The 18227-nt window shown below is 47.8% G+C and overlaps 1 protein-coding gene across 3 annotated transcripts; it reads right to left on the bottom strand.

Annotated features, from left to right (window-relative positions):
* Nucleotides 1–6167: 6167 nt before the first annotated feature.
* Nucleotides 6168–17932, bottom strand: MFSD2A (major facilitator superfamily domain containing 2A). 3 transcript variants are annotated; one of them, XM_006867581.1, is made up of 14 exons: nt 17834–17932; nt 16185–16316; nt 14023–14147; nt 10516–10639; nt 10315–10393; nt 9787–9944; nt 9259–9349; nt 9016–9137; nt 8785–8868; nt 8297–8380; nt 8086–8198; nt 7527–7670; nt 7260–7436; nt 6168–6231 (listed from the first exon to the last, which is right to left on the bottom strand). In XM_006867581.1, exons 1-14 carry the CDS (start codon nt 17930–17932, stop codon nt 6168–6170), a joined length of 1596 nt encoding a protein of 531 aa, XP_006867643.1. The 3 variants fall into 3 exon arrangements, with proteins under 3 accessions (XP_006867643.1, XP_006867644.1, XP_006867645.1); XM_006867582.1 differs by having other exon boundaries at nt 16185–16313; XM_006867583.1 differs by having other exon boundaries at nt 16185–16208.
* Between the last annotated feature and the right edge of the window lie 295 nt (nt 17933–18227).

Genomic DNA, 18227 nt, shown 5'->3' with positions numbered 1-18227 from the left:
ATTAGTTATGATAACAATTACTCACTATTGAATCAAAAGATTCTTATCCCCATGCTCCCCCAACCCCTTTCAGCAGACCCATCTAGACAAAAGGAAAACTATTCAGTGGGGATTCTACCCTACCCCCCTCACTCTGAAATTAAACACACTCTTGATAACTTGCAAGCCGGCCACTTTGTGCCTTTTTAGCTCCCCATTTTTGGTAGCTAATGTCTAAGTTGCACATCCCTATCAACCCTGTGTACTGAGGGGATAGGCTTGATCCTTGATGTGAAGATTCCGTCCATCTTCATGGGAATTGTGAACAACTACATCCATAAGCAAAGGTCAAGCTCATCAAATTGCCACAATTTACACCTACTTTCTGTACCAAACTTCTTTATCTTTCTCTAATAGAGTTCTGATCAGCAAACCATCCAAGCTATGTCAAATGGGTACTATCTGCAAATTTGGGAGTTCTTGAGCGCCTCCCCCCACTTCAGATCAGCTGGCCACTTCACTCTCAGCTCTATTCCCCAGTGGCTAGGTCAGTGTCCCTCTATTCACTTTAACTATTGCATTCCTCCCTATGTCTCCTGCCACCTTCATCTTTCCTCTGCTAACCTCCTCCTTGTGTTATTTCCCATCCTGTCACCCACATTAACATGTGTCTAAGCTGTAGCCTGTGAATAATTTTTCTTCTCCCTTCCCCCAATAACCATCGTAGATTGTTTCTTTTATTAAGAAAACCTTTTCTTAACTTGTTACAACATTGGTCTTGTACAATATTTGTCCTTTTTTGATTGACTTATTTCGCTCAGTATAATGTCTGCCAGGATCATCCATGCTGTGAGGTGTTTTGCAGATTCATCGTCATTCTTCAATGTTGCATAGTATTCCATTGTGTTTAACCATTCATGTTTTGATGGGCATTTAAGCTGTCTCCATCTTTTTGTGTGTCTCTTATAGACAGCATATTGAAGGATCCTGTTTTCTTATCCATTCTGATCTCTGTGTCTCTTGACTGAGGCATTTAATCCATTTATATCCAGTGTAATTATCAATAATATGAATTGACTGTTGTCATTTTGCTGTGTGTTTTCTTGTGGTACTGTTGGTTTCTTTGTACCTCATAATTTGAGCTGAGTTCATTTTGTTTCTGGGTTTTCTCTTCAGTTTAATTTCTTTTATATTAATATTTACTACATCTTTCTGATTTTCCTCTTTTTTTATTTTGATGTGCAGGTATATTATTTTTCTTTGAGGTTATCCTGTAATTTATATAAAATGCCCCTGCTTAAAACAGTCTGTTTTATCTTGAAACCTACTTGATTCCTTGCCATTTGGAAATTCTGTATCTACACTATTCCTTTTTGTTTTGTAGTTGACTTCATTATTGCTATCTCTGATTCCCTATTTTCAGTCTTGTAGATTTGTTTTACTTCAAATACTTCTATATCTAGACTGAGTTCTGTTTGGTGCTGTCACGTATGGTAATCTCAGGTTGTTGTCTGCTGTTGTTGGTTCTCAGTCCAAAGAACATCCTTTAGCATTTTTTGCAAAGTTGGTCTGGTCATTACAAACTCCTTTAATTTCTGCTTATCAGGAAATGTCCTAATTTCACTGTTGTATTCAAGGAACAGCTTTGCTGGATACTTGTTTCTGGGTTGGCCATTTTTTCCTTTCAGAGTTTTTTATATGTCATCCTGTTACCTTCTTGTCCGTGTGGTTTCTGCCGAAAAATAAGAGTTTAGTCTTACTGGTTCTCCTTTGTAGGTAACTTTGTTTTTCTTGAGTTGCTCTCAGGGTTCTTTCCTTGTCTTTGGTTTTGGAAAGTTTGATTATGATATATCTTGGTATCTATCCTGTTTAGAGTTGTATGTTTATTTTCTCATCTTTCATGATGTTAGGGCAGTTTTCTTCCAACAACTCTTCAATAATTTCTCTGTGCTTTTTATTGTCTCTTCCTGTTCTGGCATTCTAATCACCCATAGTTTGTTCCACTTCATGGTATCCCATGTAACTCTTAGACTTTCTTTGGATTTTTTTCAATTCTTTTGTTCTATCATAGTAGTATTGAGAAATTTATCTTTAAGCTCACTAATTTGGACTTCCATTGTTTTGAATCTACTCCTTTGCCCTTTCAATGTATTGTCCATTTCTGAAATCTTAGCATTAATCTTCTGGATCTCTAATTGCAGGTTTCATATTGTTTCAAATTTTGCATTAATTTTCTCGGTTTGTTCTTGCAGTGTTTTCCTGAATTCTTCTTAAGTTTTTTCTGTGTTCTCCTTGCTTTCCTGAATCTTTCTGTTAATCCTTTGAAATTTCCTAAATATTCATTTTGAAGTCTTGTTCAATTAGTTCCATTACCTCTTCTTACTCAGATATGTTTTCTGGATCTGCATCTTGGTCACTTGTTTGAGCCATTCTCGTTTCTTCATGTGAGCTAAAATTTTCTGTTGTCCTTGGGCATTTTGTTGCATTTGTATTTAATTGGTGATTGTATGTTGATGGGGAGTCCTGGTGTGGCACTGTCAGTTAATGCGCTGGACTGCAAAGTTGATTTAAACTTCAATGTCGGTGGTTCAAGCTCACCAGATGCTCTTCGGAAACCCTCTACAGGGTCGCTATGGGTCAGAACCGACTTGACAGCATTTAACATGTTGATGTGTTTTTAGGTTCTCACTAACTGTCTCTTGTGTGTGTGGTTAGAGGAAGGCAGCATGTGCACTGTTCTTGTTCACTGTTCATGCACTCAGTTTAGGGTGGGTTTGACTGGTATTGACTGCTGTCTATTGTTGATCAGGTGGTATAGGAGCTGATATTGGCTTTTGCCCAGTGGGTGAAGCTGCAGAAGGTATGTTGGGGCGGGGCTGTGTGGGCATGATCGCTGTCTCCTTTTGGGTGGTAATGTGAACTCCCACCCCCATACACATGTACAAGAAAACAAAACAAATCAAGGACTCAACAATGAAAAGAAAAAAAATTATATAAAGAAAAAAGAAATGAAAATAGGCAGCATCCAGAAAAAAAGATTAACTATAAAGATGAAAGAGGGACAGGGAAATGAAGTTATAGAAGAGAATAAGAGAGGAAATAAAAGAAAGTCACTTAACAACAACAACAAACACTTTGAAAAACCAGGGAGAGGAAAATAAAAAGAGAGTAGAGAATTGTAAAGAAAGATCAAAAAGGAAAAAGAAGAAGAGGGGAAATGAAAAACAGAAGAAAAGGAAAAAACAAAACAAAAGCAGAGCTAGGATAAAATTCAAGGTAATAGAAAGAGAAGGAGAAAGAATAAACAAACAAAAACAATTAAAGAAAAAGAAAAAGAAACAAAAAAATCAAAAAACAGTGCATCTATCAGACCCTGAGAGAAAACTCTGGGGGCTCCCTGCAAGCCAAAGTCCTGAAGAGGTAAGTGTGGGCAGGATGTGACAGCAGAGTTCCTGGTCCTAGATGGAGTTCCTATCAGTCTTGGATTTATCTATGTTCCGGGTACTCAATCCAGAAGTAGTACATGGAGGCCCTTGTTGGAGCTGGTTTTAGGGTTTGTTATGACTACGGGGGCAGGGTAACTGGTTAGATGCTGGTCTATTGGCTCTGAGGTTTCTGTAGGTCTGGAAGCGAAGCCCACCTGAATCCAGGCACCAACGTGGTGCAGCCGACCCCTGTCACACCTGCGTGGCTTCCAACCATGCAGTTTCAACTGCCCAAAGAGCAGGGTCTACACTGGGGGTGGATGAGGGTGAGAGCCGGCTACCCCTCTGATTACCAGGAGAGCATGGGACAAAAAGAAGGAATCACACATTTCCTGACATCAGTATGAATCTGCTCTGCTAGGCCATCTATTGCCAAAGTTTCTTACGAGGTGGTCGCATCACGTCTAGCTGGCTGTTCAACAGTCCCTCTCTCTCTCTGTCTGTCTGTCTCTACTCAGCTTCTCCCAGCAAGCACTCAGTTCACTTCTCTAACCTTTCCTTTGATGTTCAGGGTTCCAGGATTTTTATGTGTCTGTTTCTTTTGGTGTCTTGTATCTTTGTTGTAGAGGGTCTGTGTAGTGCATGTGCTGAGACACATCCTGGGTATTTTCTGATCCTGTTAACATCCTTAATAAGCCCCAGAACTGTTAGTGTGATCTCTTGAGTTTTGTGTGGCCATTGCAATGAAGCAAAGCAGAACCCAGCTGAGTAGAGAATGCTTTGGGAGGTATGGTTTGTTCATTTTTTTGCAGGATTATGACGTACTATGATTCACACATTGTGAAGAATGGGAATTCCAGAATGCTTTATTGTACTGCATCAGGAACCTGTACAAAGACCAAGAGGCATTCAAACAAAACAAGGACATACCGTTGTGGTTTAAAACAAAGGTGTGTGTCAGAGTTGTATTCTCTCACCATACTTATTCAATCTGTATGCTGAGCAAATAATCTGAGAAACTGGAATAGATGAAAAAGGTGGTGTCAGGTTTAGAGAAGGGCCTATTAACCACCTGTGATACACAGCAGCTGCAGCCTTACTTGCTGAAAGTGAAGAGGTCTTGAAGCACAAATGAAGTCTTTGTGAGTCACAAATGACTCCATGGCATGTAACAACCACCTCACAGGGAGGTTATGAGGACTAATTGAATTAATATTTATTTAACATGAATAGCAATACCTATTAGTAACACTTCTTAAAATTTATAAAATTTTAAAAATTGGTTTGGCAGAGCTTCATCAGCAAAAGGAAACCTGTCTTTCCCACAATGGATCCCCACACCCAAGTAGAAAACAAACCTGGAACATCTGAACTCTTCACCCTGAGCCTTAGTTGTTAAGTGCCGTCGAGTCGGTTCCAATTCATAGCAACCCTGTATAGGGTTTCCGAGGAGCAGCTGGTGAGCTTGAACCACTGACCTTACAGTTCAAACAGCTTTGCAGTCTGGCACATTAACCCACAGCACCTCACCAGGGCTCCTTTACTCATCTATAAAATAAAGGGGCTGGGCTGGTAACCTCTGGAACCTACAAGTTTTGCATTCCTTTGAGTCTTGGAGTTTGGCCTAAATGTCTAAGACTCAGGTACACTGAAACAAGCAAGAACCAACTGTTAAATTTTCAGGAATTTGGTAAGATAATACAGCCATTGGTACTTGGAATTGGCAATGGTGGGCACAGTCACACATGGAAACCGGTAAATGTTACTAATGAGACCTTCCCAGTCACTCCTTCCCCACCTTAGGGCTTTAGTAGCAGCACACCAGTGGTGAGACCCCAGCCTTCAACACTGTCATCAACAACAGTTGTGGAGAGGGATTCACAGGCTTATAGGGACCCCAGTCCCAAAGTCTATTGTCAGCACAGCCAGCTACACACATGCTCAGACAAGCAAAGGGTGGGAAGCATAGTATATGGACATGGGCAGAGCGCAGCCTGCTTCAGGCAGTCATGCTCACAGGGCGGTGGTTAAGGCACTGACAGCTCACACACCTGGGAGGGAATTCCAGTTCAATCACTCCTGGCTTCTGGCTCAGTGACTTCAGCCAAGAATCTCTCTAGCCTGGAGCTTGGTTTCCTCATCTTTTAAAAGGCGATGATGTTGATTTGGGATGATGGTTTCAGGATTGTATGAGAACCAGCAAAGAGAATGTATAGGATAGGTGTTTGTAGATGTTAGCTGATGATGTTATCACATCACCAGCACACACTGTCCCCACTCAGTGGCACTCCTGGCTTCTGTTCCCTGTCACTGTCTTGAGTCTTAGGACAGAGGTGCTCAGTAAATGGCTAATGACAAAAGACAGAGAAACTGGCAACCCCATTTTCTAGCTTTTATGAAAATTAATAACATTAATAGCTCATAGACATATACATACAAACATACTGCTATATACATAGTCATTAAGTTATCCATTAGTCTCTGTATAAAACGTTTCTACATTAGTGTTCTGGGCTAGGCCCAAGCAGTCCTTGGCATATTCACAGTAGCAGCCCACGGGTTGGCAGAGGGGAAGCAGGAGGTTAGACCACCCGCCCCACAGTGGGCACTGAAGGTGTTCTGGGATGTTCACTCCTGAGTCTTCGGCTCCCTTCCTGGCACCTGGTGACCAGCTGTTCAGCGAGCGGGCGAGCAGCCCCTGAGCCCCGTGTGGCCTGGTGACCCAGGCTCTGTGTCTGGTGACTTCAGGCCCCACAGAAGGCCCTAGAGGATGCTGGCCAGCTCTGTGGAGTCTGTGTCGGAGCAGCCCGAGCTGCTGGCCTCGTCCCTGCAGAGCCAGATATAACAGTTGGAGGAAGTGGCCTTAGCCTCTTCTGCCCCCACACTTGCTGCATTCCTTGAGGGATCTTGGTGAGCAGTTTTTGCCAGCTGTCAGATCAGTCTAAACCACAAGACACAGAGTTGGCTCACTCTCACTTCCAACCCAGAAACTGTGGTTACACTATTCACTGTCCTTGCTACTCACTGGGTATCAGAACCGCCACCCCTCCAAAACTATGCCCTGGCCTGACCAGGCTGTGGGGTTGGCATAACTCACTTCATTCTGCCCTCAGGTCTCCTGAGAGGCAGGGCTCAAGCCACACCTGAGATCCTGCATGCCAGGAAAAAAACCCAGTTACTGTTGAATTAAATCTGACTCATGGTCACCCCCATGTATGCAGAGTAGAATTGGGTGTTCAAAGCAGTGGCCTTTCAGAAGCAAGATCACCAGGTCTTTTGTTCTGAGGTGCCTCTAGGTGGATTTGAGCCACCAACCTTTCTGTTAGTAGTCAGCAGAGTACTAAACTGTTAATATCAACTTGGGACTCCAGAGTCAGAACATGGGATTTCAAATTCCAGCTCTATTCTTTATTAGGTCGACCAATTACTCTTCCTGGTTCAGCCTCAGTTTTCTGTATCTACAGAATGGGTGTGACTCATATGAATCTCTGACACCTATAGTTGATGGAAGACTGCAGGAGATAATGAATACACAGCTCCTAACAGGTAAGCTACATGAGAGCAGAGGTGCTTTCTGATCTGGTCACTAGAACAACTGACACACAGTAGGCATCCAATAACAATCTGTTAAATAAAGAACTGTGAAATTACTCAGCACAGCACCTGGTACATAATGAACTGTTTAAGAAATCTTAACTGCTAGTATGAATTGGCAACAGGAAGGGGCAGAAGAGGGACTGCCAAGAAGATGTGTAGGAGCTAACTCTGGACTTGGCCACAGGCCAGGCTGTCTAACTTGAGGGCTTGGACTGAGTGACACTCCTACTCTCTTCCCTTTCTCCCTCCCACTCTCACCTCAAAGCCTGTAGGGCTTTCTTGTTCTGCCTCCGCTTCTCCTCGTCAATGGGGTACAGTTTGAAGAGCAGCAGGCCCAGCAGGATGAGGACTATGGGAGCCATGGTCACCAACATCTTCAGTGTAAACTTGACGCGTGCTGGCTGGGAGCAGCCACGGGTCTGGTACCCAGCAAAGCTGTGGGCCCAATGGACAGGGGAGCAGTGAGGGTGGGACACTTGGGGCCTGTCCCTGTACAGCCCAACTCCAAGCCCCCTTCCCACTTACTCGAGACTGAGAGTGGAGATGCCCAGAGAGACTCCAGAGGCAAACTTGGTGAAGAAAACATAGAAGGAAAAGAAGATGGGCTCTGTTCCATGGGATTGGGGCTGTTTCAGGTGGAAGTCATCAATGACGTCAGGCAACATGGACCTATGCAGGTGGGGGTAGCCATGAAGACACCTACCTTTGCAATTCCAGACCCCCTGCTAGTTCATACAGTGCCTCTGTGTCAGTGAGCAGGGGTGGCGCTCTGGTAACTTGCAGCTCCCCACTCACAGCTGAGAGAGGAGATGGCACCTTTACGTGAATTAGAAAATTAGGCCCCTTCCTCCAAGCTGAAGTAGGTACTCATGGTGTTCAGCTTGGCAAATGTAGCACAAGCCAGATTTTAGCTCCCATTTACTACCTTCGTTAAGTATTCTTATGCAGTTCACAACATGGACAACTGTATAGGGCAGACGTGTCCCATCTCCAATCTGGACCCACAGAATGGCCTGAGGGTGGAGAAGTTAACACAGAACTTTCCACAACGAACCCATACTCAATTGAATGTACACACACTTACCAGGGCAGCAAGAAGGCAGCTGCCACGCTGATGCCGGCTGCCACAGCTACTATATAGGTGACAATCAGGTTACTCTCCATGAGGGCCATCAAGATTAGAAATGGCACTGCGGACTGAGGGAGAGAGTGTGGGAAGCTGGGTCATTTAGGACGCTCCCTCCAGCAACTTCCAGGTCAGGCCAGCCCCTACCCACTCCTCCAGCCTCACTCACTGAGATCCCAATGTACACAGCTGTCTTCTTGCCAAACCGGGTTAGGAACCACTGCCAGAAGGGAATAGTCAATGTGGCCGAGAGCTGTGAGTAGACCAAGGGGCTGGGTTAGAGCCATGAAACCACTTCCTGCTTACCCTTCCTAGGACCCCAAAAGTGCTCCCAGACTGGCCTGGCAGTAGCCAGAAGGTTCCCATCAGCTTGGTAATAGAAAAGTGATAGGTACCCTATGACAGCTGATATCAATTTCCAGTCTCATCTCTTACTTTTCATACCTCTGAGCACAGTAAAAGTTCACAAGATTCTTAGTATTCACACTGTTGCTTTTGCTTGCTTTCTACATCCAACCTCAAGCTTTCCTTTCCAGTCCTACCCATACAAAATGTAAGCCAGGTTCAACCAAATACCCTGGGCAGCCTCCCTTATGTCTTCATGAACTTCGGTTAGCCCAAAACATGTCTGTCCATACCCTCGGGTCCCATACGCACCATGATGGCTAGGAGAAGATTCTGGAATTCATTGCGGAAGCCCAAAGTGTAGGTGCAAAACAAAGCGAAGTTTCCTTCCACCAGCTGTGGAATGGTGAGGGGTTAGGAAAAGCAAGGAAGGAGGTGATGGTGGGGCTGAGCTCCAGTGTTCTCTGCTTACCCCGCCCCAGTCCTGAGTCCTCTGTCTACCCCACTCCCTCTCAGGCTGAGCAGGTCAGGCCCCCTACTCACCATGAAGGCCAGGGAGGTGAAGAGGAAGCCAGCAATGAGCTTGACGTATGGGCCATGGTTCATGACCAGCCGGAGGCCACGAAAGAAAGATATGGGTTCAGCCTGCTGGGCCTCGTAGGGTTCTGGGGGCCAGAGAGGATAGTTAAGGAGGAAGCTCAGGCCCCTCCCAGGACCAGAAACCCAAACGGAGGGGGCACAGTCACCTTGTGCTGGGGCCTTTATCCCTCCCTGGGGCCCTCTCACCTCTGTGTTCCCTCACACCGAGGGTCAGGATGACAGCACAGATGACATAGATGGAGGCAATGACCCCTGCTGCCAGCAGGTATGCATTTTGCTAAAAGGAGAGTGAAGAAAACAGTCAGTCTGGTCTCTCAACTCCCAGCAGCATAACCCTATGACTTTGGGCTAATCATTTTTCTTCTGGGGGCTTCACTATCTACTGTGTGAAATGAGAGACTCCCCTGGTCCTGCAGCTCCTCCTCACGACTCGGCAAAGTGGAGATGAGAAGCCAGACTGTGGTGTCTGATAGCCCACAGTTCAACTCTCCTCAACTCTATTTTCTGCAACTTACTAGCTCCATGACCCTGGGAAAATGATTCAACCCTCTAAGTTGATTTCCTTATCTGCAAAGTATACATATTAACAGTAATGTATATAAAATGCCTAACGACTTAATAAACACTAGTTATAATTACTATGTTGAGGATGAATGCAAGCCACCCCCTTTGCTTCTCATTAACCCAGATCCTTGCCCTGCTAGGGAACCTCACCGTTCTTTTGAGAGAGGTGGTACTGTGTGTTCGATTGGCACCTTCTGAAGCCACCACAGAGCCGTTGGAGTCCTGGAGACAGGGTGTATCTGCTTGGCCCACAATTTGCCCCTGGATTGCTGTGCCCAGCACTGTGCCCAACACCTCCACAGTCATCCCTGGACAGTGAAAAGGAGATCTTTGGGAGGGGCCTCATAGTTTGTGGACCCTTGGAAGGAGCATCATATGGACAGGAGTCAGGTTCAAGTCTCAGGTGTGAAGGTGGCAGTCCCAGGTAGGCGGGGTACACAATGACAAGACAGATGGCCAAATGGACTGGACTGTCTGATCTCTAGCTAGTCCCTGCCCCATTTTGGGTCTCACCAGAATAATAAAGGGCAGAGATGTTTTTGGAGATGGAGTTACATATCCACTCTCAAGAGCAGAGTGTGGAGCAGGGTCCCCTAGGGAGAAGTGTGGCAAGAGCTCTGGGCATGGAGGGGCCCGGGACCCCTGAAGTGAGGTGGGATGGGCTGGAGAGAGACTTACGGTATGCAGTGGCAGAATCCCGCTCACTCTGCTCTGTGCTGATGAACATGGTGAGAGCTGAGTAGGGTACGTGGAAACACTGGCATAGAAGAGAGGCCCTTGGCCAGTCAGGTGGATGGAGAGACAGGTGTATCTTTGTGCACCAACCCTGGAGGCCCCAGGGATGGCCCTCGCCCCACCCCAGGAGACACTCAGACTCACCGTGACCAGTGTCTCAAAGAGGCAGTAGAAAACCAGGTACCATACAGTCTGACCCCATGAGATGTCAGGCACGAACCAGATGAGGAAGTAGGCAATGATGGCCAGGGGTGTAGAAAAGATGATCCTGAGGAAGGGAGTCTGAGTGGGACTGGGTGCCAGAACCCCAGGAGCCTGATACAGGTCTAAAAGGCAGCACCCCACAGAGAGCCTGTCAGGAAGGAAATTCCTTCTCCTGAATTCACCCACCTCAGGGCCTCTGGGAAGAGGCTGGTGGTCAGGTCAAAAGGGCAGCTAGGCATAGGGTCCTGCACTTAGAATTTCTGAACATGGGATATGATTTCAGACCCTGAGTTTCACCCATGTCTCCCTAGGAATAAGAGTTTCTGAGACAGAAGCTTCTCACAGGCTGGTTAGGGAGACGGAACAACTGCACCACCTGTGTGTTCTCACATAAACACACGTACCACACAGACACAGGAATTGGAGTGGGCTAGGGGAAGCCTACTCCAGACAAAGGAAAATGGAAATCCAGGTGGAGGACTGGGCCTAGTGAAATAACTGTGTTATTGTTAGGTGCCATCAAGTCAGTTCTGACTCATAGTGATCCTGTATACAACAGTATGACACATTGTCTCATCCTGTGTTACCGTGTTTGTGAGTCCAGTGTTGCAGCCACAGTGTCTATAAGGGGTGGGAGTGGGGCAAATAGTAGCCTCCCCATTTCTGCATTTGTGAGTTCCACATAATCACACGTGATTAGACCTCAGGAAGGACTAACTTCATGAAATGAGCATAGAATGGCTTTTGGAGCTATATTTCTGGGGCTCTAATTCTGGCTCAACCAATTAACTATAAATAACTTGGTCTTGGGCAAGTTTAACATCTCAGTGAAAGTCTCTACCTTCCATTTAACCCTCATACTCAAAATGTATTTATTAAATGCCAACTGTGGGTTGGGCACAGTGAACAAAGCAGACAAAAAGCATTAGAACTTACAATATAACTGGCAGAGACAACAAACATGATTGAAAAGTCCTGTCCCATGTTAGAAGGTGACAAGGACGGTGGAGAAAATAAATAGACTAAATGGGATTGGAAGGTGCAGTTCACAACTGGGTGGCCAAGGTAGTCCTCAAGCAGGGGACATCTGTGGCAGGATCTGATGAGGGGGCAGTCTTATTGCAGACACCTGAGGCAGGACATGCCAGCTGGAAAAATGTCCTAAGTGGGAACATTCCTGGCATGTCTGAGGAAACGCCAGAAGGCCAGTGTGACTGGTTATTGTTAAATGCTGTCAAGTCGGTTCTGAATCATTGCGACCCTGAATAGGATTTCCAAAGAGCGACTGGTGGATTTGAACCGTTGACTTTGCAGTTAGCAGTCCGGTGCTTATCCTATAGCACACCACACCAGGACCCCGGTGTGGTTGGAACAGGATGAAGTTAGGAGATGAGACTGGAGAGGTGGGACACCAACTTGTGGGGGCCCTGTCAGGCCACTGTAAAGTTTTACTTCATAGGTTGTTTTGAGGATTAACTGAGTGGATATTAAAAGGAATGCAATGAGTATTTGCTGTGATTGTCCCATCAGAAAGCTCAGCAGGGGAAGCAGCGTGGTCTAACTAGTAGAGATGCACCGCCAGTCACCAAGCTGCAGCAGAGAGCCCAGGGCTGGGGGTCCAATCTGAGGTTTGGTACTGCTGCACCCCATCCTCCCCATGTGACCCTGCTGACACTCTGGTCTCTCTCAGCCAGGTCTTGGGAAGCTCCAAAGAGTGTTTGTCAAGTCTTCCTGATCTGAAGTGGGTGGTGGTGGAGGTGGGTGTTTAAACAGACTCAGTGAGGCCTAGGAAGAGGGAGAGCCACGTGACTTGTGCCTCCCCAAAGGGCCAGCCTCCTTTTAGAATGAAAGGAGAAGGGGGTGGGGTGAGGTACCCACGCCTGAATTGGGGCCCAGGTCCAACTAAACTATGGATAGGGAGTTGGGAACAGACACAGAAGCCTCTCAGCCCATGAGTGAGTGGTGTGTGTTCCCATCAGACACAGGGGCGGGGGTACCACCAAGGCAAGCACTCCTATACCAGACAGGTGAGGACGTGTATAGACACCATGTAAAGTCAGAAAATAGCCTGAAGGGCCCTCAGCAACACTCAGAAACTAGCTGCTGCACCTGCCCAGTAGGAGTCCCTTAGACTGCTGCTCCCACCGGGAAGGGCCTCCTCTGCACTCAGTCCCTGCCCCCTCCCACTTCCCCAAATCTCCATGTCTCCTCAGAGAGCAAGGATTCCCTTAGCCTTTATCAAAAACACTCTATCCTTTCCTTGTAGACAGGCAGCTGAGCGGCCACCGCTAAGGAAGCAACCAAATATGACTGGGAGTAACCCGGGCTGCTGCAGTGCTGGGCTGCAGAAACGCTGTCTCTCATTGGCTGGGCCGAATGAGGCGATGTGGCAGCAGAGCCCCGCCTCTGTTGGGCTGCCAGGAGGCTGACAGGAGGGGAGCCCAGAGCAGCCTGCCCAGGTAAGGCAGACTCCTCTAAGCTGGGCCCTGAAGTCTGGATCAAAGGCTCTAACCTGGGCCTTAGCCAGGAGTTGGCGGATTGGGGTGGGAGGGGACCCTCGTGGGAAAGGAAGCTGTGGGGGGAGTCAGGAGGCAAGGGAAGAGCTTTGAAGGCCGGAGACCAGGTATGGACGCCCCTGGGGCAGGAAGGCGCCCACTTGAGCCTGGATGGGCTGGAGATGAAAGGGGTATGCCTCCCCACCCCCTGAAGCAGGATGTCCTGAAGGGAGCCAGAATTGTGGCCTGTCAGCTTGTCCCTCCTGCTGTCTGATCTGTACTACCCCCCTCCACCACAACCCCATATGGCACCATATGGCCTCAGTTTGAGCAGTGTAGTTTCTAAACCAAGGGAAAAGGTAGTTCATAAGACCCAAAGTCAGAGGTTATAGGTCTGGTATCCTGGACTCCTGGTGTGGCACTGTAGGATAAGCACTGGACTGCTAACTTCAAGGTTGGGATTCAAACCCACCAGTCACCCCTTGGAAACCCTACACAGTGCCACTATGAGTTGGAACCAGATGCCCATTTTACAGAAGAAGAAACTTGAGGCTTAGAGACTTGACCAAGATTGTATAGCTTTGGTGAAGCTGGGACTCAAACCCAGGCAGATCAGCTCCAGAAAGCAAACTTTCAACTGCTATGGAAAATGATGAAATGGGAGAAGTTAGAATTCCAGCTTCATGGAGGAGAGAGGGGCTTGGGGAGCAATGAGGCCTGGGCTTGGGGAAGTTGCCCAGTCTAGCACTTTGGTCAACCTGGAAATGAACTGGCAGGGCACCTCAGTGCCAGTGCCTGGGGCAGCTGAGGCCTCAGTTGGGGTTTCAACATGCTTGGGCTTTTGCGTCATTCCTTCTCAGTCTGTGACAAGGCATATGAGGAACAAGGGGCAAATGTACCAAGTGCTAGAAGCCCTGCCTTCTAGAACCTCAAAGAAGCCTCTTCCACTTACCAGGGCATGAGGCGGCCCAGGCGGGTCCAGGAAGATTTGCTAATGAAAAAACCCACCAGGGGGTCTGTGACAGCATCCCAGGCTCGGCCCACAAACAGGATGATAGAGGCAAAGAAAGGATCCACCTAGAAAAGAGAAGCAAAAGATGGCTCTTTCACCCTTCAACAGTTTTCTACCGCTATTTAAAAATAGAGCAGTCCTATGAAACCTTGCATAAACCAAAATGGCATAAAGCAAAGAAGTAATTGTCATTAATTTATATGGGAAAAAATTTCTGTGTGTTCCCAAACACCAAAAGGAAACTTGTCAAATCATACCAAATAACACATAAGACCTAAAATAACAACATATAGTAAAATCAGGAATGCTTTGATAAACACACAACCTATATTACAGAGAACTAATGCATGTATTTAAGGAGCTCTGGTAGCGTAGTGGTTACGAATCGGGCTGTGAACCTTAAGGGCAGCGGTTCGAAACTACCAGCCGCTCCGTGGGAGAAAGATGAGGCTTTCTACTCCCGTAAAGATTTACACCCTCGGAAACACTATACAGGGTCGCTATGGGTCGGAACCGACTCGATGGCACATAACAACAACAACAATGCATGTATTTACCATGTAATTCCCTGCAAGACAAACGCTGAATTCTAGTTTCTTGTTTTGCCTTTAAAATCCTCATCAAATTTCTTTAGGTTAGTGGAAACAGCAATGTAGGTCTTTTATAAAAGCAAAGTGGCATGAAGTGAGCTTTTGAAAAGTTGGGGATATCTGTACCTCCACCTCAAGCCTCACTGGAGGTGAGAAGCAGTGGCTCCCTCCCCAGCCCTTCTCCACCGAGGCCTTCAACATCCTCACTTGTTTTGTTAATCATAATACACCACATGCCTCCTCAATTTTTTCCCAGATCCAGCCCATTATTCATCCTCACTTCCTTATCCATGAAAACACTCCTGCCAATAAAATAAATCCAGAATCTTTTCCTTCCCTCCCTCTCACAGCCCTGAGCTCTGACCACCTTATATTAGAGTTGGCATTAGCTGAGTGAAAACAGTGGACTTCAGTTTCCCCACCTGTATAATGGGAACCAACTCCACGGCACACCACCACCACCATAATGGAAATCATAAGCTCTCTCTTACAGAGTCAGACTTTATCCTGGAGGTGGAAAAAGAAGTCTATAGATGCTTTTTAAAAATGGCCTGTCACTACCCATCACCCCAAGATATTCCAGCCTGGCTGGACTTCTCCTCCATCAAGGCCCAGCTATTACTGTTTCTAGGAAGCTGTCACCCTCCCCCATACCCCGCCTCCTCCACTCTGACACTAACTACCACATGGTTTTACACTTGACTGCAGGTTCCTCATTCTTGTACCCCACTCAGGCTCCAACCCATGGGGAGTTGCTTGAAAATAAGCTGTTGAATGTTTCTGGGGCTCAGTGTGTCCCACCTGTGATAGGATAAAACTAAGTTGTCTTGCATGCAAAGTCAAATACTACATAGAAAAGACAGCCAGCAGTATGAGTACTAGAAATGACGGCTGTTCATTCTCCCATTCTCCCATCCAGACCGGGAGAATTCCTAGGATGCCAGGCTGCTGGCCAAGCTGTTTCAAAAGCACAGAGGACCCCAGCTTTGCCCTACATACTCCTCTCATCTAAAGGCCCTGTGTACTGGGGCATCTCTCAGCCCAGCACTTAAGGGTTCCCCTGCACATTGGCATGCCCTTCACTCCTCAGGTAAAGGTAGAATTTGCTTCATTCCTTGGTCTGGCAATATTTACAATATTCATCCATTACCGAGCCAAGCCAGTGGACTGTTATCCAGCCAAGAACATGGTGTGCCTATCTCTTCTTAGAACAGGGTCACTAACAGGCCTCATTCTCCCTCACACTACCGCCTACCCCTCCAGCTTCTGTCCTCTTTCCAGGTAAGGAGGAGTTGCCTACCCTGCCAGCCAAGGTTCCCAGGGTGAAGAGATTCCCCCTCTTGGATCCTTTCCAAAGCCTTTGTAGTCCCCATCTACTGTCACTCTGAGAGGCAGCCAAGTAGGGTTTCTTGGCCCCATTTCATACATGAGAAAAAGTGCAACTGTCCAGGGGGATCTCTAGTCCTTCCCAGCTTCTAGTCCTTAGGAGCCCTGAGGACTCAGCCCACTCACCTGAGCCACATCCAACAGGTAGATCTGCAGGAAGAACCCCAGGGCACAGCCCGTCACCTGGTAGGGGGCCCCTCCAACAGCATAGCAAAGCTTGTTACAAATGGACAGCTGTTGCTTCTTCTTTGGTTCCTTCTAGGAAGAAAAGAAAAGGATGAAAAGAAGCCAAGTTTCTGACTTCCATCCTAGTAGGTGCCAGAGGCATCCCTACAGCCAGCTCTACCAGAACACTAACTCTGCCTTGCCCTGATCACAACTTAGGAGATCCCTCTGTCCAGAAGAAAAGAGAATGGAATTCTCTGATCTTAGGAACCCTCAGGGTTCCCCATTCTGAGGAAACTGCTATCAGCCCACCATCCCTAAAGAACTCTCTCCAAAGCCCCAGACATTCTCCTTTTTAAGTCACGGAGGGGAAGCACACTCCAGCACAGAACCTGTCCCTACCTGGCACCAACCTGAAAATTCTCTTGCTGCCAAGAGCTGCCTGAGCCCAGCCCAGGCTCTGGTTCTGACTCAGAGGCCAGGACTCACCTGCCTCCTGGGTAAGTGAGAACAGTAGAAACCTGGCTCAGCTGACTATGATGGGCACGGTTGTCTTCCATCTGCCCCTGGCCCCTGGCCCCTGTAGGCAGCCAGCGCTAAACTGTCCTCCAGCCTCCCCAGAGGGTCTTATTGTTGTTGTTGCTATGTGCTGTCGAGTCGGTCTGACTCATAGTGACCCTACATTAGGGTTTCCGAGGCTGTACATCTTTACAGGGAGCAGAAAGCCTCATCTTTCTCCAGCGGAACAGCTGGTAGTTTCGAACTGCTGACCATAAGATTAGCAGCCGGATTCGTAACCACTAGGCTGCCAGAGCTCCTTAGAGGAGCTTGTAGAGAGAAAGGTGGAAAGGCCTCCAGGGGCAGGACTGGGTCACTCTGGGTGGGGACTGGGAGGCTCCGGTTGCCCAGGGAAAGTAAAGATTACTCATACATAGCAGTGGTATAATTGCTCACCACGGCTCCTTCTAAGGATCAGCTAATAAAATTAAAAGGAAAAGGAGACCACCTTCCAGCCAGACATCTACTGCCTGAGATCCCTCTGTGGGGCCGCCACATTTATTTCGGTTCAGAGGGCTGGCAAGGGGGCGGTTTATGGAGAGGCACCAAGAGCGCGCATGCACACACAAACTCACACACAAACGTCTGAGGTCTGCGGTTCCTTTAAGACCGGAGGCTAGTTCTTATGAATGAACTTGTGAGGCCCTCACGGCCCAGTAGAGGGGCGCGTAGCCTTGTGTGGATAGGGGGTAAGGGAAAGGGAATCGTGGGGAACTCTCCAGGTTTCCGGGGTTTCTCTCACTCCTAAAGTGGTAAGCTTGATCCGCTTTGCATTGAAGAATCAAAGCCAGTGAAACAGAGCCGACCACCACGTGAAGCTGCCGGTGGAGTCCCTCCACAGGGGCGCAGTGGGGGGTGAGAAAAGGGACGCTGGCGCCTACAAATCTTCTCCATCACCCCCGAATCCAAGGCACCTTCGGGCCCCTCTCTCGCCCTTGGGTCTGCCAGTCCCCGGCTACCTCAAGCTGTCCCAGGATCAGCCTATCTCCCACGTCCCCATGTCCCATCTCAACCGGCCCACCAACCCTTGCCCTTAGTTCAGGGTACCAAGCCCTCATCTTCACCTGGGCCGGACGTTCACCGGTTTGGAGGATGCCGGTGGGCAGCAACCCCGCGGCGGAGCCGCTCTCGGCACCCTCTCCTTTGGCCATGACCCGGGGGCCAAGCCGCCTGGAACCGAGACACCGAGATGCTCCTCTGTTCCGTAGACCTTGGTTTCCCACTGGCTCCGATTGCACCCGCCGACGCCACCACTACCACATCTAAGATCAGATCGCACTAAGAAAGCCAACTGGCCGGCTAAACACACACTCCCCTGCACGCCCCCTCCGCGCCTCTTATAATTCAGCCCTGCCCCCTTGAATCTCGCCAATCCCGGAGCACCACTGCCCCGCTTCTAGCCAATCCACACATTTGTCAATCCTCCCGCCTGCCCCACCCGCCGGA

The sequence above is a fragment of the Chrysochloris asiatica genome, unplaced genomic scaffold, assembly GCF_000296735.1.
Source record: "Chrysochloris asiatica unplaced genomic scaffold, ChrAsi1.0 scaffold00106, whole genome shotgun sequence".
Taxonomy (NCBI): domain Eukaryota; kingdom Metazoa; phylum Chordata; class Mammalia; order Afrosoricida; family Chrysochloridae; genus Chrysochloris; species Chrysochloris asiatica.
The sequence above is the reverse complement of the archived record's forward strand: the minus strand, read 5'-3'. Positions and strand labels throughout refer to the sequence as shown.